Source organism: Rattus rattus, chromosome 3, assembly GCF_011064425.1.
Source record: "Rattus rattus isolate New Zealand chromosome 3, Rrattus_CSIRO_v1, whole genome shotgun sequence".
Lineage (NCBI taxonomy): Eukaryota > Metazoa > Chordata > Mammalia > Rodentia > Muridae > Rattus > Rattus rattus.
The window spans coordinates 87,650,586-87,677,234 of record NC_046156.1 but is presented as its reverse complement, the minus strand read 5'-3'; the positions used below and the strand labels follow the sequence as shown (position 1 = coordinate 87,677,234).

Here is a 26,649-nt window from a genome sequence, read left to right as displayed (position 1 = left end):
GAAGTCCAGAAACAGGACATGGATGCCACCCAACTCACATCAACATCTCGTACTGGGTTGCTGAGGTCTTCTTCCACTTGGCCTGGACAGCAGGGAAGCTCACAGCTGTGAGGAACACCATAGGCTCAATATGAGGTACTGGGAAGACTTTTAAAAGTGAAACTCGGACTGGAGAGATGGCTCAGTGGTTAAGAGCACTGACTGCTCTTCCAGAGGTCCTGAGTTCCAATCCCAGCAACCACATGGTGGCTCATAACCATCTGTAATGGGATTCAGTGGCCTCTTCTGGTGCGTCTGAAAACAGCTAATATAAATGATGTATATGTGTTTGTTTATATGTATATGCATATGCATAAAATCAATCTTTAAAAAAAGATAAAAGTGAAACTCTGATAATAATCCCCAGTGGGAAAATAAGCAAGAACACCCAGGAAAACACTGAGAAGCAAAAGCTGGGAAGAGGGACTTGGATTAGTCAATGGTTAGTCGGATTAGTCAAAGCTTCTAAAGTAAGATCAGTGGTGTGATGTGAGACAGAGAGGCCAGCAGAGCTAGGGTGAAACCCTCAGAAGGGAACTGAGTACACTTGGCAGTTCCCTGCAAAATAAAAGTGTTGTCTCCACTCATCCAGGCGAAGATGGACTTTCACTAGAGGGTGTTGGGCTAACTGATATCCAGCTGCCTCTCATTATACAAGTGAATGCATTATAAATAGACCACCTACTGGGATTGGATAATAAAATCACATACACTACAGGGGAGAAACAGGTGACATCCTCTATGATTTGGACATGGGAGATTTTCTAACTAGGTTCCAAACCTCAACTTCAGGAACAGTAAGAAGTCTGGTGTGGCAGTGCACACCTTCAATCCCAGCCCTTGGGAGGGTGAGGCAGATGGATCTCTGTGAGTCTGAGGTCAGCCTGCTCTACAAAGTTAGTTCCAGGAGAGCCAGGGCTGTTACACAGAGAAACCATGTCTTGAAGAAACAACAACGAAACAAACCAACAAAAGGAGTGATAGACATGATATCACAGGCTGAGCAGAGGAAACCGAGCCACGGTATCACCAAAAAGACAAAAGGCAACTGAAAAGCTGGGACCCTGTCCCATTAATGTGTCAAGCTGAGGAGAGATACCTCCTGCGTTGAGGATACAGCAAGGCACAGTGAATGAGTGCCCTTTAGAAATAATAGGAAAGTCATATACACTACAAGATCCAACTTTGACGGAAGTCATTAAGAGCGGTTGTAGATACTGGGTAACCGAGTGTCTTAGTTAGGGTGTGAACAGGCACCATGACCAAGGTAACTCTTATAAAAACAACATTTAACTGGGGCTGGCTTACAGGGTCAGAGGTTCAATCTATTATCATCAAGGCAGGAGAATGGCAGCGCCCAGGCAGGAATGGTTCAGGAGGAGCTGAGAGGTCTGCATCTTCACCTGCAGGCCTCTAAGGGGAGACTGGCTTCCAGGCAGCTAGGACTGGTGCATTAAAGCCCACAGCCATAGTGACACAGGCACTCCAACAAGTCCACATCTCCTAATAGTGCCGCTCTTTGGCCCAAGCATATACAAATCATTATATGGACCCACCTGGGTGCCTGTGCAGGGCAGCCCCCCTTTTTATAAGATTTTTTTTACTGCTTATTTTATTTATTTACATTTCAAATGTTACCCCTCTTCCTGGTTTCCCCCCACAAAACCTCCTATTCCATTCCTCTCCCCTCCTGCTTCTGTGAGGGTGCTCCCCCACCTACCCACCCAATCCTGCCTCACTGCCCTAGCATTCCCCTATACTGGGGCATTGAGCCTTCACTGGACCAAGGGCCTCCCCTCCCACTGATGCCAGATAAGGTCATCCTCTGCTACATATGCAGCTGGAGTCATGGGTCCCTCCATGTGTACTCTTTGCTTGGTGGTTTAATCCTTGAGAGCTCTGGGCTGGGGGTCTGGTTGGTTGGCATTTTTGTTCTTCCTATGGGGTTGCAAACTTCTTCAGCTCCTTCAGTTCTTTCTCTAGTTCCTCCATTGGGGAGTCCATTCTCAGTCCAATGGTTGGCTGTGAGCATCCGTCTCTGTATTTGTCATGCTCTGCACAGCCTCTCAGGGGACAGCTATATCAGGCTCCTGTCATCATGCACTTCTTGGCATCTGCAATAGTGTCTGGGTTTGGTGACTGTATATGGGATGGATCCCCAGATGGGGCCATCTCTAGTTGGCTTTTCCTTCAGTCTCTGCTCCACACTTTGTCTCTGTATTTCCTCCTGTGAGTATTTTGTTCCTCCTTTACATTTTGGTCTTCCTTCTTCTTGAGCTTCATGTATTCATTCATCGTATCTTGAATATTCCCAGTTTTTGGGCTAATATCCACTTGTCAGTGAGTGCATACCATGTGTGTTCTTTTGTGATTGGGTTATCTCACTCATGATGATATTTTCCAGTTCCATCCATTTGCCTAAGAATTTCATGAAGTCATTGTTTTTAATAGCTGAGTAATACTCCATTGTGTAGATGTACCACATTTTCTGTATCCATTCCTCTGTTGAAGGGCATCTGGGTTCTTTCCAGCTTCTGGCTATTATAAATAAGGCTGCTATGAACATAGTGGAGTATGTGTCCTTATTATATGTTGGAGCATCATTTTGGAATATGCCCAGGAGTGGTATAGCTGATCCTCAGGTAGTACTATGTCCCATTTCCTGAGAAACCTCCAGACTAATTTCCAGAGTGGTTGTATCACCTTGAAATCCCACCAACAATGGAGGAGTATTCCTCTTTCTCCACATCCTCGCCAGCATCTGCTGTCACCTGAGGTTTTGATCTTAGCCATTCTGACTGGTGTGAGGTAGAAATTAAGGTTTGATTTGATTTCATTTCTCTGATGACTAAGGATGTTGAACATTTCTTTAGGTTCTCCATGACCATTCAGCATCCCTCAGTTGAGAACTTTTTTTTTAGTTCTGTACCCCACTTTTAATAGGGTTATTTGATTCTTTATTATTTGAATGTTATTTCACTGTTTATATAGTGGATTACATTGATGAATTTCTGTATATTGGACCATCCCTGCATTCCTAGGATGAAGCCTAATTGATTATGATGGATGATCATTTTGATGTGTTCTTGGATTCTGTTTGTGAGCATTTTATTGAGTATTTTTGCATCAATATTCATGAGGGATATAGGTCTGAAGTTCTATTTCTTTGTTGGGTCTTTGTGTGGTTAAGGTATAAGCGTAAGTGTGGCTTTATAGAACGAATTGAGCAGTGTTCCTTCTGTTTCTATTTTGTGGACTAATTCAAAGAGTATTGGTACTAGGTTTTCTTTGAAGGCCTGATAGAATTCTGCACTAAACCCATTTGGTCCAGGGCTTTATTTGGTTGGGAGAATTATCATGACTGCTTCTATTTCTTTAGGGGTTAAAGGACTGTTTAGATGGATTATGTGATCCTGATTTAACTTTGGTACCCAGTATCTGTCTAGAAAATTGTTCATTTCATCCGTATTTTCCAGTTTTGTTGAGTATAGGCTTTTGTAGTAGGATCTGATGATTTTTTAATTTCTTCAGTTTTTGTTGTTATGTCTCCCTTTTCATTTCTGATTTTGTTAATTTGTATACTGTCTCTATGCCCTCTCAATAGTCTGGCTAAGGCTTTATCTATCTTGTTGATTTTCTCAAAGAATCAGCTTATGGTTTTGTTGATTCTTTGTATAGTCCTTTTGGTTTCTACTTGGTTGATTTCAGCCCTGAGTTTGATTATTTTCTGCCATCGACTCCCTTTGGGTGTATTTACTTCTTTTTCTTCTAGAGTTTTTAGGTGTGCTGTCAAATTGCTAGTGTATGTTCTCTCCAGTTTCTTTTTGGAGGCACTCAGAGTTATGAGTTTTCCTCTATAGCACTGCTTTCATTGTGTCCCATATTTTTGGTTATGTTGTGCCTCCATTTTTATTGAATTCTAAAAAGTCTTTAATTTCTTTCTTTATTTCTTCCTTGACCAAGTCATCATTGAGTAGAGCATTGTTCAGCTTCCATGTATATGTGGGCTCCCTGTTGTTTTGTTGTTATTGAAGACCAGCTTTAGTCCGTGGTGATCTGATAGGATTCATGGGGTTATTTCAATCTTCTTTTATCTGTAGGGCTGCTTTGTGACCAATTATATGGTCAGTTTTGGAGAAGGTTCCTTGAGGCGCTGAGAAGGAGGTGTATTCTTTGTTTTAGGATGAAATGTTCTATAGATATCTGTTACATCCATTTGGTTCATAACTTCTGTTAATTTCACTGGGTCTCTGTTTAGTTTCTGTTTCCATGATCTGTCCATTGATGAGAGTGGGGTGTTGAAGTTTCCCATTATTATTGTGTGAAGTGCAATGTGTGCTTTGAGCTTTAGTAAAGTTTCTTTTATGAACGTGGGTGCCCTTGCATTTGGAACATAGGTGTTCAGAATTGAGAGTTCATCTTGGTGGATATTTCCTTTGACCAGTATGAAGTGTCCTTCCTTATCTTTTTAGATAACTTTTGGTCTTTTGGTTGAAAATCCATTTTATTCGATTTTATTCTTTCTTTCTTTTCTTTCTTTCTTTTTTTTTTTTTTTTTTTTTTGGAGGTGGGGACTGAACCCAGGGCCTTGCGCTTGCTAGGCAAGCGCTCTACCACTGAGCTAAATCCCCAACCCCTTATTCGATTTTAGAATGCCTACTTCAGCTTGTTTCTTGGAACCATTTGCTTGGAAAAAGTTTTTCCAGCCTTTTACTCTAAGGTAGCATCTGTCTTTGTCACTGAGTTTCATTTCCTGTATGTATGCAGCAAAGTGCTGGGTCCTCTTTACGTATCCAGTCTGTTAGTCTATATCTTTTTATTGGGGAATTGAGTCCATTGATGTTAAGAGATATTAAGGAAAAGTGATTGTTGCTTCTTGTTATTTTTGTTGTTATTGTTGTTAGAGGTGGAATTGTGTTTGTGTGGCTATCTTCTTGTTGGTTTGTTAAAAGAAGATTGCTCTTTTGCTTTTGCTTTTGGAGGGATCATCATTTACATTAAAGTTAGATAAGGGCCAGAATAACATGAAAACATTATTTTTATTATTGTTATTATTATTGTTATCTTACACATAACATGCCTATTACTTTTGACCTATATCTTCTTCAGTTATGTTAGCTTAAATTTGTATAAACATTAATTGGTTTTGTGAATGCATCAAACCACAGTCAGGGTCAAGGAAATCTCAGATGTGTAGCCAGACATGGCTGTTGGGAGGATAGGGGGCCGAGAACTGCCTAAGCAAACACAAAATGGGGTCAGGACAAGAGAGCGTTTGTTACCTTAGTCATTCAAATACAAACATCTATTTATCATTCAACAGGAATTTAACCTCCTTCAATACAGATGTACTATCTGATTGAATACAATAGTATGATAGCTATTTTTACTTAGATTTTCAAAGACTTAAAAAAAGCTGGGTTGGAAATAGTGGTAAGATAGGTCTCTTACCTGTATTGCTGGTAGACATGTGAATGGGGACAGCTTTTAGTATGAATACTATTTTTTTAAAATATATAACATTTTAAAGTAAAGCTGCTCTTTGATTTAGCCATTAGACTTGTCTTAGTTAGGGTTTCTATTGCTTTCATGAAACCTTACGACCAAAGCAAGCTAGGGAGGAAAGGACTTACTTAGCTTACACTTCCACAGCACAGTCCATCCCTGAAGGAAGTCAGGATAGGACCTCAAACAGGGCAGGAACTGGAGGCAGGAGCTGATGCAGAGGCCATGGAAGAGTGCTGCTCACTGGCTTGCTCCTCATGGCTTGTTCAGCCTGCTTTCTTACAGAACCCCAGAGTACCAACCCAAGGATAGCCGGGCCCTCCCCGACAATCACTAATTAAGAAAATGTACCACAAGCTTGCCTACAGCCCACTCCATGGAGGCATTTTCTTAACTGAGGCTCCTTCCTCTCTAATGACTTCAGCTTGTGTCAAGTTGACATAAAATTAGCCACTACAAGACTCAGTAATCTCTCCTGTGGGCAAAGCCAGGGAGTGTAAAATGCTGGTCCTGGCCCTTCACTGTATACAGCTAATGCTGAGTGAAAAAATCAGCCCAAGATGGGGTATGACCACTGTGCTGACAAAGCACAGTGTTAGTCAGGGGACTTCAAGGTAACAAGCGGGCTATGTTTAAACATTCCAAACGGTATCACTCTGACACAGTCCTTCTGCTTCCCCATCCCCTATGTTTGGATCTCTTTGGAGGGCCCAACCTAGAAATCTAGGAGACACTCAAAAGCCCTCCTCCTCTTTCAAACCTCATATGTTAGTTTTTAAACACATCCCCAATTTACTTTGTAAGCAGTCACTGGAACACTCTTTGGTGCCAAACCTTTTGACCTTCCAAGGTCCGGCTTTGAGCCTCTCACTTTCACTTCTGCAGCATGCTTCACAGCTATTTAGCACCTAGTCATGCTACACTTAAAATTCTACTGCAAACACTCAGCACACCTAGAAAAGTGTGGTAGAAGGCCGTTTTGCCAAATCAAGCTTCTCAAAACAAACCTAGTGGTCTCAATATTCTGCTGGAAATCTTTGAATGGCTCATTAGGACTTTTTTTTTTTTCTATGCTTGACTTCTTTCTTATTCCAAGATCAATATAAACGTGTAATTATAAACGTATAAATCCAAGACTAGACATTTTTGGGGAATTCAATGCCTATTTATTTCAGTCGCAGTTATCCATTCATCCATTCACCCATCCATCCGCATTATTATTTTCTGTCCGTCTCCCTAAGTAAATTCTCTCACCAATATTCTGAGGTGAGAGAATTTGTACTCTTTTTTAGTACATAAGTGCCCGGTACATCAGATGTTTCGTCAGGTCTGGGAGCATGAAGAGTTGGAAGTGAGGGAGGGTGGAGGACTTAACAATGAGAAGGGCTCTAACTCAGGTCAAGCCTTCCACCAGGACTTCTGCACCAGCATTTTCTAATGGCTTTAAATCAGATGCTAATGAGGAAGAGCCCTATTCCACAGGACCCGGTCGGTCACCTACTCCCATTCCTTCCCCTATGTGCACCCCATCAGCAGAAAAGAAAGAACAGGAGTCCCGACACCACGTGAACCGCCGTTCACGTGAGCGCGGCGAGGCGTGACCCGAGAGAGTCACGTGAGCGTACGCGGTCACGTGAGCGCCGCCACTGCCACCCTGCCTCTGCTTCCTGCTCCATTCCGGACCGATGGAGGAGGAAGATGGGGAAGAACGGGCGCTGCTTGGGAGCCGCCCGGAGGCGGACAGCGCACCCCAGGGCGCCCCTCGCGCTCTGCCCGCGCTCTGCGACCCCAGCCACCTGGCGCACCGGCTTGTGGTGCTTTTGCTGATGTGCTTCCTTGGCTTCGGTGAGCGGGGTTGGGCTAGGGCAGATGATTGAGGGATCTCGGGGTTCGGGTCTCCGGATCCGCGCTGCTGCCGGGGCTTGGGAGCCCGCTTTTTCCAAGCGTCGCGAGGGAGGTGACTTTTGTTCCTGCCAAGCCCCGTAGCACAGCAGCTCCTCCATGGGGACGCAGATGAGTAGGAATCTCAGATCTTTCCCCCGGAGCCCTGTGCTCGAGTGTCAGAACGTTGCTCCGGGGAATTTCGGAGCGTGACTAAGTCCCTCTTCCTCCCTCCCCAGGAACCCCTCCCGCCACCCAGTGCTTTCCTTTACATTCTTTTAGAGCTCCGACCCGCTTTGGATAGTGTTCACCGCTCTGAACACCTTCGTAGGAGTCTTCACTTACCTTTCCTCTGTGGGGCAGTCCTGCAAGACCGCACTTGTTAAGTTGGTTTCACTTATGAAATCTGATCCCCGGGAGAACACTTTCATTGGACTACCTTCCCTCCTGAGTTACAGTTTTTAGTTTACATTGAAACTGTTCGGATTTGTAACTACTGGCTTGGCTTGAAAGTGTGTTTTCAGGGGTCAGATTCACAAATGCTCCTGGTGTATAAAAGATACTTTGGGCTCTGGTTTCTAGTCTTTTGGGAAGATGGTACCTATTTGCTTTGAAACGTGGTATTGAGCCGGTCATGGTGGTACCCTTCTTTAATCTCAGTACTGGAAGGCAGAGACCTGAACTCCGGGATCCCTTAATCATTTGCCCTAGCCCAACCAGGCTCACGGAAGCCAAGGAATCCCTGTGAGTTAGAGAGGCCAGCCAGGGTTACAAAGTGAGATCTTGTCTCAACAAACAAACAAACCATGATATTGAATTTCTTATAAGCAGTTAAATCCTAAACCAGAAGTTCCTAGGTTTAGAACCAGTAAGCAAAGACAAAACACTTGAAGAAATTGCCCCTACTCTAGCTCACAGGTTATTTTTGGTAGTTATTTTTGGTAGGTAGATTGGGCTGAAAGTTCGGGTTTGAGAAACCAGAGTCCTGCCTCTCCAGCCACCGTCTCCACCTTTGGACCGTATCTTGGTGTATTTTATTGTCAGCGTGGAAATGGGCAGTGCTAACTTGGGGCCTCCTTAAGTCTGCCGGTTTCCCCCCACTCCCGTTTCTAATTGCTCAGGAGACGTTGCTATTTTTCATTTGACCCCTTAGACTTGCAGTCGTGTTCTTGTTTCTAGACCGTATTCACTCAGTTATTTGCTCCTGGGTATGATGTTTGTTTGTTTGTTGTTTGCTCACAGGATCAGAATTTATTTCAAATACTGGCTTGGTTTGAATAGCTGAAGTTCACTCTGCTTTGGAGTAAAGAGAGAACAGCTATCGTGGCACCCGTAGAGGATGCTCGTAGAATTTTTTTTTTAAAGTAAGGAAAATGCAGCGATTTCATGAAGATGTTAATACAGGAATGAAGGAAACAAGATGATCAAAACCAGTCGATGTTGACCTCTTAATTAGGTTTCTGGTATTTGCTGTGTATGCACACCGCTAAATTGTGGAAGGTCTTTCGGGTGGTAGACAAGAAAGTGGTGGAAAACAAGCAAAAAAACCTGTTTTCAGTGTCAGCCATAGCAAACCTTAAACACACGGGGGAGTTCCTAGTTAGGAGTTGTCAGTATCATTAGACATGATCAATCTGAATGAAATACGTGTGCTCCCTTTTCTAGGCAGCTATTTCTGCTACGACAACCCCGGAGCCCTCCAGACTCAGGTTAAACGGGTGAGTTGGTTCTCCACGTTCTTGTGCGACTCTGCTTTGGAGCACTGACTCATAGATGCTGAGACACAGCGGACGCTCAGGGTGCCCCATCTGAGAGGCCCACTTTCTCCTCTAGTGTCTGTTATCACCAGACCCACAAGCTGCAGAGATCAAATTTGCTTCCCTAAAGAACTCATGAGTAACATATGCATGACTTGAGATGGCTTTATTCTTTAGGTAGACACTTATGGACTGGGCCCACAACGTCACCAGAAATGCTAGTTTTGGTAGGAATTTTACACCATGAGTGAATGAACCATGAGTGAATGGTGGGACAGCTTTGGCCTTCTTAGATAAACTTTGCTGTTATTTACTTTTATAAATGTGGATACTAGCTGCTGAGTATTGGCCCTATTTGCATTCTTGTCTGGTTTTGAATTGTAAAAATATATTTGATATTTGTTGTTTCTTGGGCATTTAGACCATTGTCATGTGCATTTTTTTTTAAGCCATTAGGCAGAGAAAAAATGCACAGGCTGCCCTTTGCATTCTAGTAGGAGTTAAGGAGGGTAGCGTCTATAAGATCAGGCAACAATGATTATTTTCTGTTTGGGAGGCGTCCATAATGCAGACAGAAAGGAAGAAGGAAGAACGTAGGTGATAGAAAAGGACCGAGCTGGCCCCCCTACCAGTGACAGGTCCTGGAGTCCACGGGGCCCAGGGATAGTATGTGGAGGTAAGATGTCCCCAGGTGTGGCTGTTATTCTAAGGGCAAGGGTTGTAGCTTTCAGAGTCTCAAGGAAGTAAACAGTTCACAAATGGTGAAGAAACTTGCCCTATACAGAAACACGGCTGTTGCCATGTTTTGCTTTGATTTGTTAATTGCAGAACCTGTATGGGAAAACTTTTTTTTTCTCCCTATCTAGGACATGCAAGTGAATACCACGAAATTCATGCTGCTGTACGCCTGGTATTCTTGGCCCAATGTAATTTTGTGTTTCTTGGGTGGCTTTCTGATAGACCGCATATTTGGAATAAGGTAAGCTTGCAAAAAAGTTAAAAAACTGTGCGTAAATTTAACCTATTAGAATGTAGGACTGGGTTGAAGTTTTTCTTCAAAGAACTGAATAGACTTGTGAATTGACATCTGATGGACATGAAGATTTGGTTTTTGTTCTTTAAGATTGGTTTTGGCTCTAGACTTGATCCTTGAAGCCTGGTTGGTTTATTAATTAGGGTCAGGCCTAGTAGATGCTGCTGATGGAGTAAGGTCATCAGTTTCCTGGGGTAAATTATGCTCTTAAATTGGGTTAGACGAACATGTGAGAGTCCTCTCGAACATGTGAGAGTCCTCTCGCTGCCGCTTGGTCAAGTCCCTGTTATGCTAACACTTAGCGCTTCCTAAGCTTCTGCTTCCTCCCTGCTCAGTAGGGGCAATGACTCCCACCTTATGAGCTTCTACAGGGATTAAATGAGAGATGGATTTGTAAAGTCTTTGCACATAGGTGGAGAGTCATCCCTAGGCTCTGTTAAGACTTCAGACGTTCCCCCTCTATGTCTGCCCGTCTTTGGCCATTGAACTTTGTATGGCCCTGTCATTAGGCGCTGAAGAGGAATGGTCTAAGGCGCTTTGTCACTTTTCCCCTTTCTCATTGGCTGTGTTTGACGGAGGCTTAGGTAACATCAGCTGGGGCTTCCCTCAGAGGGCAGAAGTGGAGCTGCGGAGTGGTTTTAACTGTTTCCTTACTGGGTAAGGGTTGAAACACCCTGGTGTGTTTAGTGTTGGGGGTTTGCTTTTAAGAACCTCAAACAGTTGAGTATTAAGGAAGTGCTTAGATTTTACTGGGTCTGAAGGGATAGAATTAGCTGATTTTTTAGGAAAACTACTTCCACTTATACGGCGGAGGAACTGCTTTTCACAGGGGTTATATAAACCTGCTTGGGACATTGACTTTCCCAGTTTTAGAGGATATTCGGGCCATGATTGTCCAAGGGTTCTGAGTGAATTTTAGTTTCAGAAATGCAGTTGGCTCTGATGACTTTTGAAGTCTTCTAATCCCACATTGTTGCTCTGGTGAAATATTAATAGACTGTAGTTGGACCTGTAACTCCACTAACTTGTCGTAGAAATGCCTTCTAAAAGTAGGTTTTAGTTACCAAGGACTATAGCCGACTTAAAATTATCTACTGTAGATTTTCCTGGAATCAGTTCTAAATGAGTGAGATGAAGATTTATTTTTGTGCACGTGCTGTGTGTGGCGTTGCCCCCAGGGCCAGCTCAGGAGTCCGATCTCAAGCTGGAGTCACAGGCAGTGGGGAGCTGCCTGACCCTGGGTCCTCTTCAAGAGTAGTGCATGGTCTTAACTACTGAGTGTTCTTACTAGCCTCCTGCCCTACACCCTGAGTAGGAATTTAATAGAGGATTTCCATTATTTCTAAATGAGAACTTGGGGAAGATCATTTACGTTTTAAGAGGTAATAATTGGTAAATGAACGTGTGCCGTTGCGGAACCTTGGGAATCCTGTCAGAACTTAATGTTAGTTAATGGATCTGGAAGGTTGCAAATGAGTGGTCACCTTCCTTGGATGCAGAATGGGCAAAGAAAACCTAAACTGGTTATTAGTACAGGACTGGTTACCAGCAATAATGTGAAGAAATGACATTTTTTCTCTCACACAGATGGGGCACAGTTATTTTTAGCTGCTTTGTTTGCATCGGACAGGTAAGAAAAGCCCAAATATTTACTCATTACTTGACAGTAACTTTGCAGCCTTATTTAATTAATTCCCTTAGCAAAAATATGCTGAATGAATGAATGGATAAGTTTGTCAATTAATCAGGCCCGTGAATGGCCACGTGGTATCATTCATTTTAAGCCTTAAATTACATTGTCTTAGTCACCTCCTCATTGCTCTGATTGGTAGAAGCCACTTAGGAGGGAGAAGGGTTTGTTCCAGCCCACTGCTTGAGGGGAGGCATGGTGGCCGGAGCATGAAGCAGCTGGTCACATGACTCCTGCCGCCAGGAAACAGGAAGTGGCGGGTGCATGCTCAGTTCAATTTCTTCTTTATGCTGCACAGCCCATAGAATGGTGCCACGCACACTGGGGTGGGTCTTTGCACATGGGTTATCCTAACCCAAAAGATTCCTGCCAGATATGCTGGAGGCTTGCCTCCTGGTGACTAGAAGTCCTGCTGAATGCATGAACATTCATATTTTAATTTCTTGGATTTATTAGTGCGGGCTAGTGAAAGTGACGTGGAAATGAGGATTTGTCGTGTTATTTACTCTGTTTAAATATCCTGTTTTATTTTTATTACTATTCATATTGCAGGTCATTTTTGCTCTGGGTGGAATATTTAATGCATTTTGGCTGATGGAGCTTGGGAGGTTTGTGTTTGGGTAAGTTATAGCTTAATTTCATGTTATCTTAGCACGCTTATTAAGGATCTGTGATGCTGAGGGTTAAAACTAGGGCCTCCCATATTCCAACCAGTCCACCGTAGTAGTGCTTTACTAAGGATTTAAAAGAAAGCATCATTTCTGAAGAAGTTTAAAATATTCAAACCCTACAAGTTAACCACGATGACTCAGAAAACTAAGTCTTAGTTAAATCAACTAAGAAGCACACTTACATATATAGGCTATGTTTCAAAGATCTGAAATAATTCCTCACTGTTGGCCCAAGAGTGGAGTCCCGTGAGGAGAATTCTGGGAGCTTGTGAGAATTTATTTTGAAACTTGATTATATTGAAAACTTACGTAAATCTCATTGGCAGAAGTATGAACCATCAATTTCTAGGTTGTTTACTTTGGGCGTCCTCCTCTTCCTTAGCGAGTGGCAGATATGTCTTTCTGCCCCCTATTGTGGTGTCTTGAATTAGCACAGAGTCTCAGGGTGACTTCTCCATGTACATTTCAGTGTCTGTTCCACAAACCTGTTTTGAGGCCAGCCGCAGGCATCCTACCCTGAGAGATACAGTACGCAGAAAGAGGTCTTTTTTTCCCCAGAGGCACCAGGGCGTGCAGATCGATGTAGCACATCGCCAGAGGAGACAGCGTGTATAAGAGCGTGAAAGAGGTTAAATGGCCACATGGGTGAAGTGGGGCAGTGTAGAAGGAAGTGTGGGGACTGATGTGTACGAGAGAAGGATGATGGCTTTGCTAGGACAGAGCCATGGCAGGACTGAGGGTTGGAACGGATCTCAAGGGGTAGTGATAGACACGTGGGTCTAAGAGAAGGAAAGTCAAAGCCAAGCAGTAAAAGGCTCCATGCAGGAGCCTCGAGTGTTGACCTGAAAATGAGTTTCCATCTGTACAAAATGCGAATGAAGGACTCCCCTCCATGTTGGTGCTTTGCGTAGGACACATGGTGTATCTTCTTTCATTGCCTGTGATTTCTAATTAATTCAGCCAAATCACAATAGAAAATAGTAATTGCATTTTAGAGGGTGTGGGTGGGTTGCCTGTGCCCCGATGTCTGGAATGTCTGCTGCAGAGATTCACGTAAGGCCGGAGGCTGGAATCATCTGGAAGCTTGTTGTTCTGCATGTTGGATACCTGGGTTGTGTGCCCTGAAGGGCATGCTTATTTTCCAGTGGTTCCTGTCCTGTGGCTTGTGTCCAGCTGTGAGTGTTGGACTGAAATGGCAGTTGCCATCCTTGGATGGTCATGGTCACACAGTCTTGCTTCACTGTGCCTCGCTGGCACTTAAGCACTTAAGCCCTCCTCCATTCAAGAGGAGACGGAGATCCCACTTCTCTCTGGGAGGAAGAAAATGGCTTACTGGGATTTCTTTCAAAGCTATGACTTTTCTTCTCCCACATTTAGGATTGGTGGAGAGTCCTTGGCAGTTGCCCAGAATACATATGCTGTGAGTTGGTTTAAAGGCAAAGAATTAAACCTGGTGTTTGGACTTCAACTCAGCATGGCCAGAATTGTAAGTATGGTGACGGTTGTGGTGGGGCCCAATGGGAAGCACGAGTTGAGTCTTGTAATGATCTCTTCAGTCCTAGAAAGACGTATGCTAGGGCACACTTGGATGTGAAGAAGTAGGCAGTGATTTCGACAGCTTCCTTTTAAAAATGCCTACTTGTGTGTCTGTATTGGTGCCTCTGAGTGCAGAGGTCGGAAGAGGACCTCCTCATCACTCTCCACTTGTTCATTTGAGGGCAGCAGTCTCCCATCTCCGCAGATCTGAGTTATTAGGCATGCAGGGGACAGTTGACTGTTACCTGGGAGCTGTGATCTGAATTCTTGTCTTCCTGATTACACAAAGCAGTCTCACCATGGAGCCGCTTCTAGCCCCTGTTTTTATACATTTCTCTAGTAGGACTTAGACTAACATTTATTCTGTCTTTAGTGAAGCACTCATAAACATCCATTAGTTCAAAGCATCTGAGTAACGCTTGCCTTATTTCTCACCCATTTTGGTACCTTGCCTCAAAACTCTCTCCACTGATCTACCCACCCACCTACCCATCTGTCCATGTATCTGTCCATCCCTCTGTCCATCTGTCTGTCCATCTATCCATCCGTGTTCTGCTTGCACATTTCCATTGGTAGGAGGCTCACTCTATGGTAGGGCAGCCTATTCTCTCTCAGTTAACTCTTTTTTTTAAAGACAGCCTTACTATGGAGCTCTGGCTGGCCTAGAACTTGCTGTGTAGATCAAGCTGGTATTGAACTTACAGAGGTCTGCTTGCCTCTGCCTTTGGAGTGGTGGGTTTAAAGGTGTGAGACACCACAAACTTCTGATGCTTCACCTCACACAGATGAAGCCCTTTCCCACCAGGGGTCTTCACCAACTGCCCCCACTGTTTTGTTTCAGTATTAATTGTTTGCAGTTGTCATGCGAAGGGTCTTAAGTTCCTGATCAGGCATGTTCCAGATCTAAGCCATCTGACAGGAGGTTGGGCTTCCTCACCGTGAGCCTCACATCTCATTGGACTTGTCTCTGCCAGCGAGATCCCTGGTGTTCAGAACTAGAAATGATTGTGGTGTTTTATGTTTTGTCTTAGGGAGGGTTCCCAGGAGATGTAATGGTTTGATTAACGCATCCTGTGAGATAGGAAATCTTAAGTATCCCCATCCCTGTATGGCTGGGGGCGGGGGTCGAGTATTCTTTTCCTTTGTGATTTGCTCCTTTTAAGCTCACTGTTTCGGCAAGCACTAAGCCAGGCGCTAGTACAGCAGCAGCTCTCCTGAGGAGCTCGCGACTGCTGGGACGCTTGCTTTGTTTCCCAGCTGAGCAGTGCCTCCCTCCACCTTGTTAGTTCCTGAGACTCAGGCCCCATCTCTCTTCTCTCCTCCTCTCCCTCAGATCCTCCCCTCTCTCCTCGTGGTTATAAATGTGACGGTGCTGTAGGCCGTGACCTTTGGTATCTCTTCTTTCAGCACCCAGAGCCTTGGGGTTCTGACCTAGTTTTGCAGGATTTAATAGCATTGCCTTGTTTCCAGGTTAATAACACTTGTCCGGGCTGTCCCTTGAATTCCTCAGGTGTGTTTGCTGTCACTGTCTCTGTCCAGGCCTTTCTGACTCATACAAACCATTCAGCTTCTCTGAACTGAACTCACGCTATTCTTCATATTCTCCCCACCATTCCTCAGATCAGTTCTTGGTGGAGTTTCTCTTCATGTGGTTTCTTATACAGAACATTGGTGTCATCCTGTGTTCCACCTCCCTCCATCTTCCGACATACTTTGTCGGCACATGCTATTGGCTGTACCAAAAACCACATCCGTATCCTGAGCACAGGTCTTACCGTACTTATAGTGGGATCTCATACCCATCTTTCCCATTTTGGCCTACTGCTGGAGCGTGACTGCTGCTTTGTATCTGATTCTGTTCTGTTGGAAGGAAATAGCCAGCCAGAGCTGCTTTTCAGGACTGCAGAGGGAGGGAGAGAAGGAGGGAGGGAGGAGGAGGAGGGAGGGAGGAGGGGCTTCCAGGATGGCAAGTCCTCTCATCTCCAGCCCACTGTCTCAGTTTCTTCTCTATTGCTGTAACAACTCCATGACCATGATCATGACCAAGGCAACTTATAAAAGAAATTGTGTAGTTGGGCTTATGGTGTCAGAGGATTAGAGCCTCTGATGGCAGAGGGAAGGCATGATGGCAGGAACAGTGGAGAGCTCACATCTGTAAGTAGGCGGAAAGAGCACACTGGGAATGGAGTAAGTCTTTTAAATCCTCAGAGCACATCCAAAGTGTCTCAGTCAGGGTTCTAAAGAGTTATAGAACGGCTCTGTATACAGAGGGATTTAGGAGAATGACTTACACTCTGCAGTCCAGCTAATCCAACAGTGGTTGCCTAGGAACAGAAGGTCCGGGAGTCCAGTAGGTAGTTGTTCAAGAAAGAAGGCTGTCTCAGTAATGCTAGAATCCTGAAGTAGGTTCTAATGCCAGTGAAGGAGTGGATTTGATAGCAAGGAGAGAGCAAGCAGGCAAAGAGCAAGAGCTTCCTTTTTTCCGCGTCCTTATACAGGCTTCCGGCGGAAGTTGTGGCTCAGATTAGAGGTGGGTCTTCCCCCTCAGTCTAACCAGATGATCTTCCGTGCGGTCTGGATTCTGGTTTCACTAAGCCTCCCCGGGTGTTAGTAATTGGGAGACCTGTTGCTTTCTTTCCTCAGGGAAGCACGGTGAACATGAACCTCATGGGCTGGTTGTATGGGAAGATTGAAGCATCACTGGGCTCTGCTGGCCACATGACCCTGGGCGTCACACTGATGGTTGGTGAGTGACTCCCTGTATCTCATGTCTTGTCCCTTCCCAGGGCCTGTGGTAGGAGGTGTGCCAAATAGGCAAGAGCTCTGGACTCAGTGCCAGACTCTGTCCTTAGAGGTCGTGGTTTCCCTCCGCAGTTCATTGTTATGTTGACTGTTTGGAAAAAGATGGTCCTGTACCTTTCTTGCACTTCTAGTGCCATTTCCGATTCTCCCTTGTGTTCCTCAGTGCAGTCACTTCCATGTTGTATGTTCAAAGAGATTGTGTTGGAAGGCAGATCACTCAGGGAGTGTACCGCGGTGACTCACAGTAACAGGCAGCAGGAGGAAGACGGGGTCCTTCTGCTCAGGCTCAGCCAGGACACTGGAGAGATGAGGTGTGGATCAGCGCCAAGTCCACTGAGTTGAGAGCCAGGAACCTGGGTCCATTCTTTGCTGTTAGGACGAGAATATTTACCTCAGTTTTCTGAAATGTTCTGGGTCTTTGCTCATTGTGTGTGTCCCTGTTGTCCCTACGTTCTCTGAGCCAAAGTTCCATGGTGCTGCTTGCTGCTTGGCGAGTCGTCAGGTAGAGGGTGGAGCTCTGCGTGTCCCTTTCAGGCTGTTCTCAGCACATGTCCTCAGACCCTGGCAGCGTCTGTCCCCTGTGTCAGTGGCTCGCAGGGCTCCACACTGGCTCGTGGCACAGTGAGGTGAAGGCTCGGTTTGAATATCTTTTATTCCTGGTACTGGCTTGATGCACGCAGCCTGGTGATGCACGCAGCCTGGTGATGCACACAGCCTGGTGATGCACGCAGCCTGGTTACAAGAGGGCGGTGGAGGGGCAGTGCTAACAGAATCCACCTCAAGCCTGTCCACCCAGACTCCTCCTCAAACAGTCTCGGATGAGCCTTTGTACTTGCATTTGGTTTTCTCCACGTGCAGAGTTTCATAGCAAAGACACTTGTGTCATTGAGTGAGCACTTCTCGTGTCACACGCACAGGGAACTGAGCCTGGCTAGGCTAAGTTACACCCAGAACTGTCAGCTGGTCGGGGGCAGCAGTAGAACGCATGGCTGCTGGCTCTCCTTACGGCATCTTCTATAGTGTACAGGCCAGAGAACGGTTTCTCCCCTGCTCTTTCTTTCTGCGATGTATGTATGTGTCCACACTGTTCTGTGCACATGTGTGTGCAGGTGACATGTTACATGTATGTAGAGGCCAGAGCTCAATATTAGGTGTCTTCTATGATCATTCTCTACCTTAGTTTTGGAGACAAGGACTCTCAGTGAGCCGCACTGATTTGGCTAAGATCAGCTGACATCGAACCTGAGGGCCTGTCCGTCTTCACCTTCCCATGGCCGTCGTGTGCTCCCCAGTCTACAGGAGTGGAGCCTTTGGTTCCAGTAGTTTCCTTCTAACTGCCAAGTTGTTATTGAGAAACAGCGTGATGAAGTTTGCCTGCTGGGTGTCTGCGTAGCTCTCCTTAGCCCTGTCTTTAGCCTTTCCTCTCAGTGGCCACACTGCTGCTCTCTCTGTAGTGTGCTGCTTTCCCCAAACCCCGTGACCTTTCTTTTTAACATTTATCTCTCTCTTTTTTAGGAGGTATAACGTGCATTCTTTCACTAATCTGTGCTTTGGTCCTTGCTTATTTGGATCGGAGGGCAGAGAAAATACTAAATAAAGAACAAGGAAAAACAGGTACTTCACCATGGAAGTGTGGGACTTAGGGGACCTTTAAAGGTGATGGGCAGTAACGTGAGCGCACGGCACGGTGCTGTGCCGCTGTTTCCAGATCCACTTCTGCTTGTCTACGGTTTTGTTTGTATCCCTCCTTTAATGTTTTAGCAGAACGTACAGTCTTGATTTTGTTTTGTATATCAGTAAAACGAGTCTAGTTCCCGTAAATACCAGCTCCTGCTTCCTTCCCCCTAGTACTTGGTAACTAACGTATCTCACAGGCGATGGATGTGGGATTTTCTGGAAAAATGTCTTTATTATTATTATATGAATAAAAATAATGACTAATGATGACTGTAGGTGCTCAGGTTTATGAAATAACGTGTCTTCCTTTTCTGAAGGTGAAGTCATTAAGTTGACGGATATAAAGGACTTCTCCTTACCCCTGATGCTGGTCTTCATCATCTGCGTCTGCTACTACGTGGCGGTGTTCCCTTTTATTGGGCTGGGCAAGTGAGTGTCCCTAGCATTCCAGTTGTAATGAGTCCGAGTCACATCAGCGAGGGGCTGTTTTTGTAGTTAATTTTCCTACCGTGAACACTATATACGTAGACTGTCTTACAGTCTGGAACACAGTGGGCCGTTTTAGCTCCAGGTTCAACATTGTCTTACTACTTTCTTTATCCTCTTAGGGAAGACTTTTAAAATCCGCTTTCTGTTCTTGGATCAGGAGGCTGCCTGCTGTGTGAGTGGAGGCTGTGCACTGTCTACCTCAGGCGGATTCTGCCAGACTTAGATTCAGGGTTCGAGGCGGGTCTGCGTCTCTCCTCAGTCGTTGGCTGCTGCAGTGTGAGAGTGCAAATGGAGGATGTGCATTGGTGTTTCTGTAACCTTCAAGACTACGCAGTCACTTTGTGGCAAGAACTCTATTGCATGGGCCTATACTACTTTTAGATTTGCTGTTCTGAAAGTGTGTCGGCCAGTCAGGGTTCAGTCCGTGAAGTAGGGCCACGAGTACTTACCTGTAGTCGATTGCTTTAGGATGTATCAGAGACAACTGTGGAAGGAAAGCTTATTAAATGCTAAGCTGATTTTACCTTTTCTTTATTTCTTGAAAACAAAGTAGTTCTTTCTAACATGCCTACCTTTCTTTTTAATTTTAGAGTCTTCTTCATAGAGAAATTCAGATTTTCTTCCCAGTCAGCAAGTGCAATCAACAGGTATTTGGTGTGATGCTGTAGGTTCTTGTTGCATGTGATGTCCGCAGTGTTCATGAGCAGAGACCACAAAGACTGTGTGATCGCAGCTCCCCCTCCCCCGCATCCCCGACATCGCAGCCCCAAATCCCAGAAGCCTGGCTTTGAGTAAAGGGAAAACCCAGAGAATTGTTGGATTTTTGTATTTTTGTTCTCTGGCACTCATTTTGGAAGGGTGACAAATTGGAGGAGTTGGGCTTTGCTTTGTGTAGTTTTAGGGGGCATTGGAGTACTTAGTTTCTAAGGTGTTGCATTCTGTTAACTTCTTATGCTCTCTGGCAGCATTGTGTATATCATATCAGCTCCCATGTCCCCAATATTTGGATTCTTGGTGGATAAAACTGGGAAGAACATCGTCTGGGTCCTGTGTGCGGTAGCCACCACCCTCGTGGCCCACATGATGCTGGCCTTCACCTTTTGGAACCCGTGGATTGCCATGGTAACATTGAGAGGGATATTGAGGGCTTCAGAGAGAACCCTAAGGCCATGTTTGCTGCACCCAGCAAACCCAGCTGGCTGCTGAGGGGGATGTGACTTGACTTTAATTTTGACAAAGTGAATATTTAATTTAAAAAGAATTATTAATTTATATTTTATTATTTATATTTTAACAAGTATATTAAGTTTGCTTTTTCACTTGGCTTATTTAGTGGGGAATCTTCAGTGCTGAAGTAGAATTTGAAATAAAATAGTCTTATGATTAGAAAGCTAATCACTTCCAGTCATTTTTCTGAACTTCTAAAATAAGTCATTTCATAAAAGTGGCCAGTCTTCCGGCCCAGTGTCTGTCTGTTTGACTTTGACTGTTAGGTTTAAAAGGTTGCAATACGTCCATGGAGGTTTGGTCTCCAAGGAGTACAGGCTGAGTGCTGTGTCTCTTACGTGTTCTTAAAGGAACATCTCGAGCATAAGCAGTTATGGATCTGGCGGTCAGTTTCCCGAAGCCTTCCTGTAGGGACTTGCAGGTTCTAGACGTAGCATTGCTGCTGCAGAGGCTCAGTGGTCACCTTGACGGGTGTGACAGGAACTTAACTGTTCACCTGTAACTTTGCCGGCAACGCACGGCTCTGCCCATTTTCCTTGCTGGTATTGATGTCAGTATTATTTTATATTTACTAGTCTGATGGGTACATGAAATACTTAAATTTAAGTTCAAATCAAATTTAAAAATTTGAGACCTATTCTTGCTTACATATAGCTAAAGTGACCTCCAAGTTCACCGTGCAGCCTCGGCTGGCCTTGTGCTCACAGCCCTCCTCCACCCACAAGCATGCCACCACGGTGCTGGGCTAGTGCCTTTGTCCTGAGGAGAAGGCAGTCTCACATAGAGTCTGACAAGTGCTGGTGATGGAGGTTCCTTCCCAGCTCTGCTTCTCAGTGAGAACTGACCATCCAGAGGCAGCAGCAGGATCGCGTCACTCTTCTGCCTTGACTACTTCCTTTGTAATTAAGGAAGATCAGGTTGCCTGAAAACTTGGGTGAGAACTTTTTGCCAGGTAACTGTGCCCTTGACTGGACAGTGGGCCCAGATAGTTTATGTCTGTTTATATCACAAGGAAAATGTTCAGAACAGAGCAGGGCACTGAGAGAGGCCCAAGACTGTCCTTTGTATTTAAAGTTTTAGTCTAATCACAGTAAGGAGGTGTGTACTCTGTTTTAGCTAGTATGTCACTGTCACTGATCGTCTTCAATGAGGATCACCTGTCACCTGATGCATACTGTACCGTTCTGCCTTCCCGTCTAGTGTCTCCTGGGGTTCTCCTACTCATTGCTGGCCTGTGCATTGTGGCCAATGGTGGCATTCATAGTTCCCGAACACCAGCTGGGAACAGCTTATGGATTGTAAGTATTGCGTTTCCATCACAGATCATACGTACACCGTCTGCTGTGTTAACAGTTACTGTAGCAGCCCGTGTCTTCTAATGCAGTTGTGCTCAGATCTGGAACAGCTCTGAACTTGCCTATGACTAGGAGCAAGCAGGCGTCTGGTGTTTCTGGTCACTTTCTCTAACTGTGATCTGAGGAAAAAACCCAATGGAGGAGGCTCATTTTAGCTCCTGGTATTAGAGATTTCCATCTTTGCTGTATTGATCCGGGTCCTGTGGTGAGGCAGATCTGTCATGGCAGACAGGAAGCAGGCAGACAGATGTGCGGGCATCTGCTTACTCACACATGTATACATCTACACTAAGACCTGTCCTCCTTTCCTTCTCTTATTAGTCAGGGTTCTCTAAAGTAGCAGAATTTATAGAGTGCATCTCTCACTATATATACAGAAAAAAATGTATTAGAATGACTTACGATGACTTAGAAGGACAACATGACCATGGCAGCTCTTATAATGGAAAACGTTTAATTGGGCCTGGCTTACATTTTAGAGGTTCAGGTTATTCTTATCATGGAGGGAAACATGGCAGCATTCAGGCAGACATGGTGCTGGAGAAGTAGTTGAGAGTGCCACATGTTGATCTTAAGGCAGCAGGAAGGGAGCTAAGACACAGACTCACTTCCTCCAGCAAGGCCACACCTCCTATTAATGCCACTCTCTGAGCCTACGGAGGCCATTTTCATTCAAACCACCACATCCAACAGTGGCTGTCTGTGAACAGAAGGTCCAAGAATTCAGTAGTTGTTCAGTCAACAAGGCTGGTATCTAGGCTGTCTTCAGTATATGCCAGAATGCCAAAGAAGTAGGCTCAAATGCCAGTGAAGGAATGGACTTGCTAATGAGGAGAGAGCCGACAGGCAGAGGGCAAAAGCTCCCTTCACCCATGTCCTTATATGGGCTTCCAGCAGAGGGTGTGGCTCACGTCGGAGGTGTGTCTTCCCACCGGAAAGATCCTCATTAGAAGTGGATCTTGCCACTTCAGCTTAAGCGAGCACCCCTCATGGTGTGCCCCTCCATTTGGGGGTTTTAGTTGGTTTCAGATGCAGTCAAGTTGACGACCTAGAACAGCCCTCATGCTGCCCTTTTATCCTATTCAGGCCCCCAGCCTGTGGGATGGTGCTGTCCACATTCACGTCTTTCCCACTTGAGTTACTCCTTTTGGATGTGACCAGCGGTCTCGCCTAGAGGAGCCCTCTCTGTCAGGTGTTTCTTAGTCTCGTCAACTGCACTTGGCCATGAAGCAGGGTCAGCCTCTGGCGAGACCGTTGGAATAAACCATAAGATGCAGTTGCAGACGTGAGCACTCCTGTCCCCTGAGGGCCGCTCACTGGAGGTTGACTCCAACCCCAGGCCTCTCAGAGGCAGAGGGGGCACCTGCTCCAGTGGCCGCGCGCAGATAACTCTCCTTTCATTCAGGAAGGCATTTTGCACGTCACTTGCCTTGGAGCAGAGGGTCTAGTAGCAGAAATAGTCCAGGGCAAACCCTAAAATCTCTGGGTGTGGTGATGCACACCCAAGTCCCAGCACTCTGGAGTCGGAGTCAGGTGGGTCTTGGTGAATTGAGGCAAGCTTGGTCTACAGAGTGAGTCCAGGCCAGCCAGGGCTAGTCTCCCTGTCTCAAACAAAAATCTATCCATTCACTTGCCGATTGAAAGTCTTTGAAAGCACCAGTCGTGAGCGGTTTCAGATGCTAACATTAATAGTGAGGTTAATAGTGAGGTTAGCCTGTGCATGAAGACTTGACATTGCTGTGTTACTGTGTCTGGAAACTGTAGCATGCAGTCTATTCAGAACCTTGGGCTGGCCGTCATTGCCATCCTTGCTGGCATGATACTGGACACACGGGGATACTTGCTTCTGGAGGTGTTCTTCATCGCCTGTGTTTCTTGTGAGTGTGCCGTGTGGCAGCATTTGGCTTTTTATATCAGTCAGGGGTGGGTATTGTTACACTTGGGCTTTGTTAAATTGTGTAAACTAGTCAGTGCGCCTTAGCGAGCAAGGGTGGGAAGCCCAGCTCGGCCTTGGGCTCGGAAGTAGCTCTGGGTTCCTAGGAGGCTAAGGTAACGTTCTGATTTTGTTCACTTGTAAAGGCACATGTTTTTCTCAGGTAGAAACCCCTACAGAACTACTTTGAAATGACAAACTGGTTAGGAGCTGCCAGGAGTTTTGGGGACAAGAAGAGAGGAGGAGGGTCAGGGTGGGTGCTGGCTGGGGGTGTGTTGGCTCCCTCTCCTGTAGGGCCTCAGATGTGCTCTGCCATCCCTGGGGTAAGCAGCAGTGGTTCCCTAGGGGGAAGTGCTGTGGTACTTCAGGGCTCTCAGAAGCAAAAATGAAGTGCTTTTTAAAATGCCGATTAAGAGGAGTTTGGTCTGTGCTTGAGTTTGATCGCACGGGTGTCCTTTAGAAGTGTGCCCTGTGTTTTTCAGTGTCACTGTTAGCTGTGGTCTTTCTGTACTTGGTGAACGGTGCCCGAGGTAAGCAGTTATCGGGATGTCTTCTTCATCTGCGGTGGGTGGTCTTAAGGGCCGGCGTTTTCTTCAGTTTGTGTTAGTGAGTTTTACTTACGGGAGTTTTACTGACGGGAGCCTGTGTATAGTCAGACGTCCTGAACTGTCTCATCCGTTACTGTTGGGGCCGTGCAGTTCATTCTAGGATCATCAGTGTTTGACAATATAAAATCTCGGGTGTCTCTTAGCAAAAACCTCTAAGCCCCTCACAGTCTCATTTCTAAAAAAAGAAAAAGTAAACATTTTCACTTTAAGGTTGAATGTATTCAATTTAGATTTAGAAATAACAGATATTTAAAACTAGTACACACTAATATGCATTAGAGTAATTTTTTTCTTAGTAAGAATTTGATGTTGCCTTTATTCATCTTTCTAATTGCCTGTCCTTAAAGGGCATGGCATACTTAGGAGAATGTAATACAACGTTGCCTGCATAAATTTAGATTTGTTTTAGTTTTTCTTAATTTTCGTTATTGCTAACATTTAACACAATGTTTTTGCTAACAGCACAGACCTTCACACTTGAAAACGCAAAGCTAAAATTAAAGCATGATTATAGGACATCTTTTTTTTTTATCTTGCACATGCTTTATGCAAATGTTTGTGTGTATATGTTTGAATTTTATTCATGTTACTTAAAATGACTATGTTCATTTATGTTTTAGGTGGGAATCTAAATTATTCTGCAAAACAAAGGGAACAAATGAAGCTTTCTCAGTCAGAGTGAGTACTTAAGGGGGGAAAGATTGGATCATGAAACTTTTTTTTTTTAAAGAATTACTTATATGAGTACACTGTCGCTGTCCTCAGACACACCAGAAGAGGGCATCAGACTCCATGTGATTGCCAGGAATTGAACTCAGGACCTCTGGAAGAGCAGTCAGTGCTCTTAACCACTGAGCCATCTCTCTCGCCGGGATCTTAAAACTCTTAACTAGGAGCATTTATTTCAAGTTAGGTTTGGACATTATAGATATTAGTTGCTTTCTTGATTTTTAGGAGCTAATAATTAGGTCCAGAAAAAGCAGTACAAAATTCTTAATTCAGGAAATCTAAGATGACTATCAAGGTGTAAAATGAAAGAAAGAAAAGAAATAGGACCTGTTGCTTTCTGGGAAGTGCAGGCTGCAGGGTTCGTTCTTGGAGCATAGCCCTGCCCTGCGCCTGTCCTGGCCGTGTGTGCTCTTCCTTCTCTCTGTCAGCTGGCCCTTTTGACAGTGGTTAAGATAACATTTCAACTTTCCCTGTGACCTAATTTCATTCTGGGCTTGGTTAAAACAGTTGGACCAAGAGCACCTTGGGGAGGAAACCGTTCCCGCTTCAAGGTCCTGCCCCAACTTCTCTCAATGAGAGATGGGATTGTAACCTTTGAATGAACGCTCTCCGGTGACTGTAGACTGTGTCCAGTTCACATCTTGATATCTGTATGCTGTTTGCTTTCTTCAGATTCCTTCAGAACAGATTAAAGACTATAGTTTGGGATTTAAGAGATTCTTTGATAAGTATGTGCTAAAATATGGTATTTCTGTTTCCTATTATTTCTAAAGTGTTTAGCCATAAGCTTCTTATGAGTTAAAGATTTATTTAACTTAAAGTTAACTTTAAGTTAAATATACCTATCATCTGATTATTAAATTTTGAGACTTGAACAGGATGAAGTCTGGAATAACAGCCTGTGTTTCTTAAAGCAGGGGGGTGGAACTCTCCTTTTTCGTGCTATAAAATTGGAAGTGAAAGGTTAAAGGGCCGGCTCTGGTTAAAAGTGTGTACTGCGCTCACGAGGGCCAGAGGCCGTTCCCGGTGCCCATGCTGGGTATCTCAGGAATGACTGGAGCAGCAGCTCCAGGGAACCCAGGGCTTCTTCCCCGGACACCTGCACTCGTGTGCACCGCTGCTCCAATAAAAATGATTCATATATTTATAGATATGTCTTTAAACCATAAACTTAATGGCTAAAATGTTTAGAAATAACAGGAAACAGACATACCATCATGTATTTTACAATGTTACAATTTTAATTCTGAAAATGGTGTGGATTTCCCTGTCTATTTTTGCTGCCTTTTCGTAATTTCCTGTGTTATGTTTTGCAGATGAAACTCTGAAATGGCTGCCATGAGAGGGACAGCATTCGCTGCTGACTGGAAACCTTCAGGAAAATCACTTAGAAAAATAACATAGTGGAGAATATATTTATATTTGAAACATACCTACTTAAGGTTCACGCAGACTGTTTTAGCCTTTCGTAACCGTGTGTTATGGAAGTGTTTAGTCAACAGTGAACAGTTTAGGGACTGTGGAACATTCTGGAAGGACCTCCGTCAGGGTCTGCATCTTCTGTTGGGGTGATTTTTAGTAAGTGCATCCTTCAGATGTAGCCTTTCCTTTGCATCATAGCATGAAAAAGGGAAAACCCCCAAAGCATAAGGGTCTGGTAGAAGCTGTTACATACACAATAAAGACCGGCGTCTTAACCGCACTCACTGCGTCCTCG

General features: G+C 44.8%; 1 protein-coding gene across 1 annotated transcript; it reads left to right on the top strand.

The window, feature by feature from the left end:
* The first annotated feature begins 7,176 nt into the window (after window positions 1-7,176).
* On the top strand, window positions 7,177-24,907 carry Mfsd1 (major facilitator superfamily domain containing 1). The gene is made up of 15 exons (XM_032898275.1): window positions 7,177-7,389; window positions 9,091-9,143; window positions 10,049-10,161; window positions 11,803-11,845; window positions 12,458-12,525; window positions 13,954-14,062; window positions 16,756-16,858; window positions 18,430-18,528; window positions 18,909-19,020; window positions 19,671-19,727; window positions 20,046-20,202; window positions 21,508-21,605; window positions 23,427-23,539; window positions 24,078-24,125; window positions 24,824-24,907. The coding sequence occupies exons 1-15, from the start codon at window positions 7,230-7,232 to the stop codon at window positions 24,883-24,885; spliced, it is 1,395 nt and encodes a 464-aa protein (XP_032754166.1). The 5' UTR covers window positions 7,177-7,229; the 3' UTR covers window positions 24,886-24,907.
* The last annotated feature ends 1,742 nt before the right edge of the window (window positions 24,908-26,649 follow it).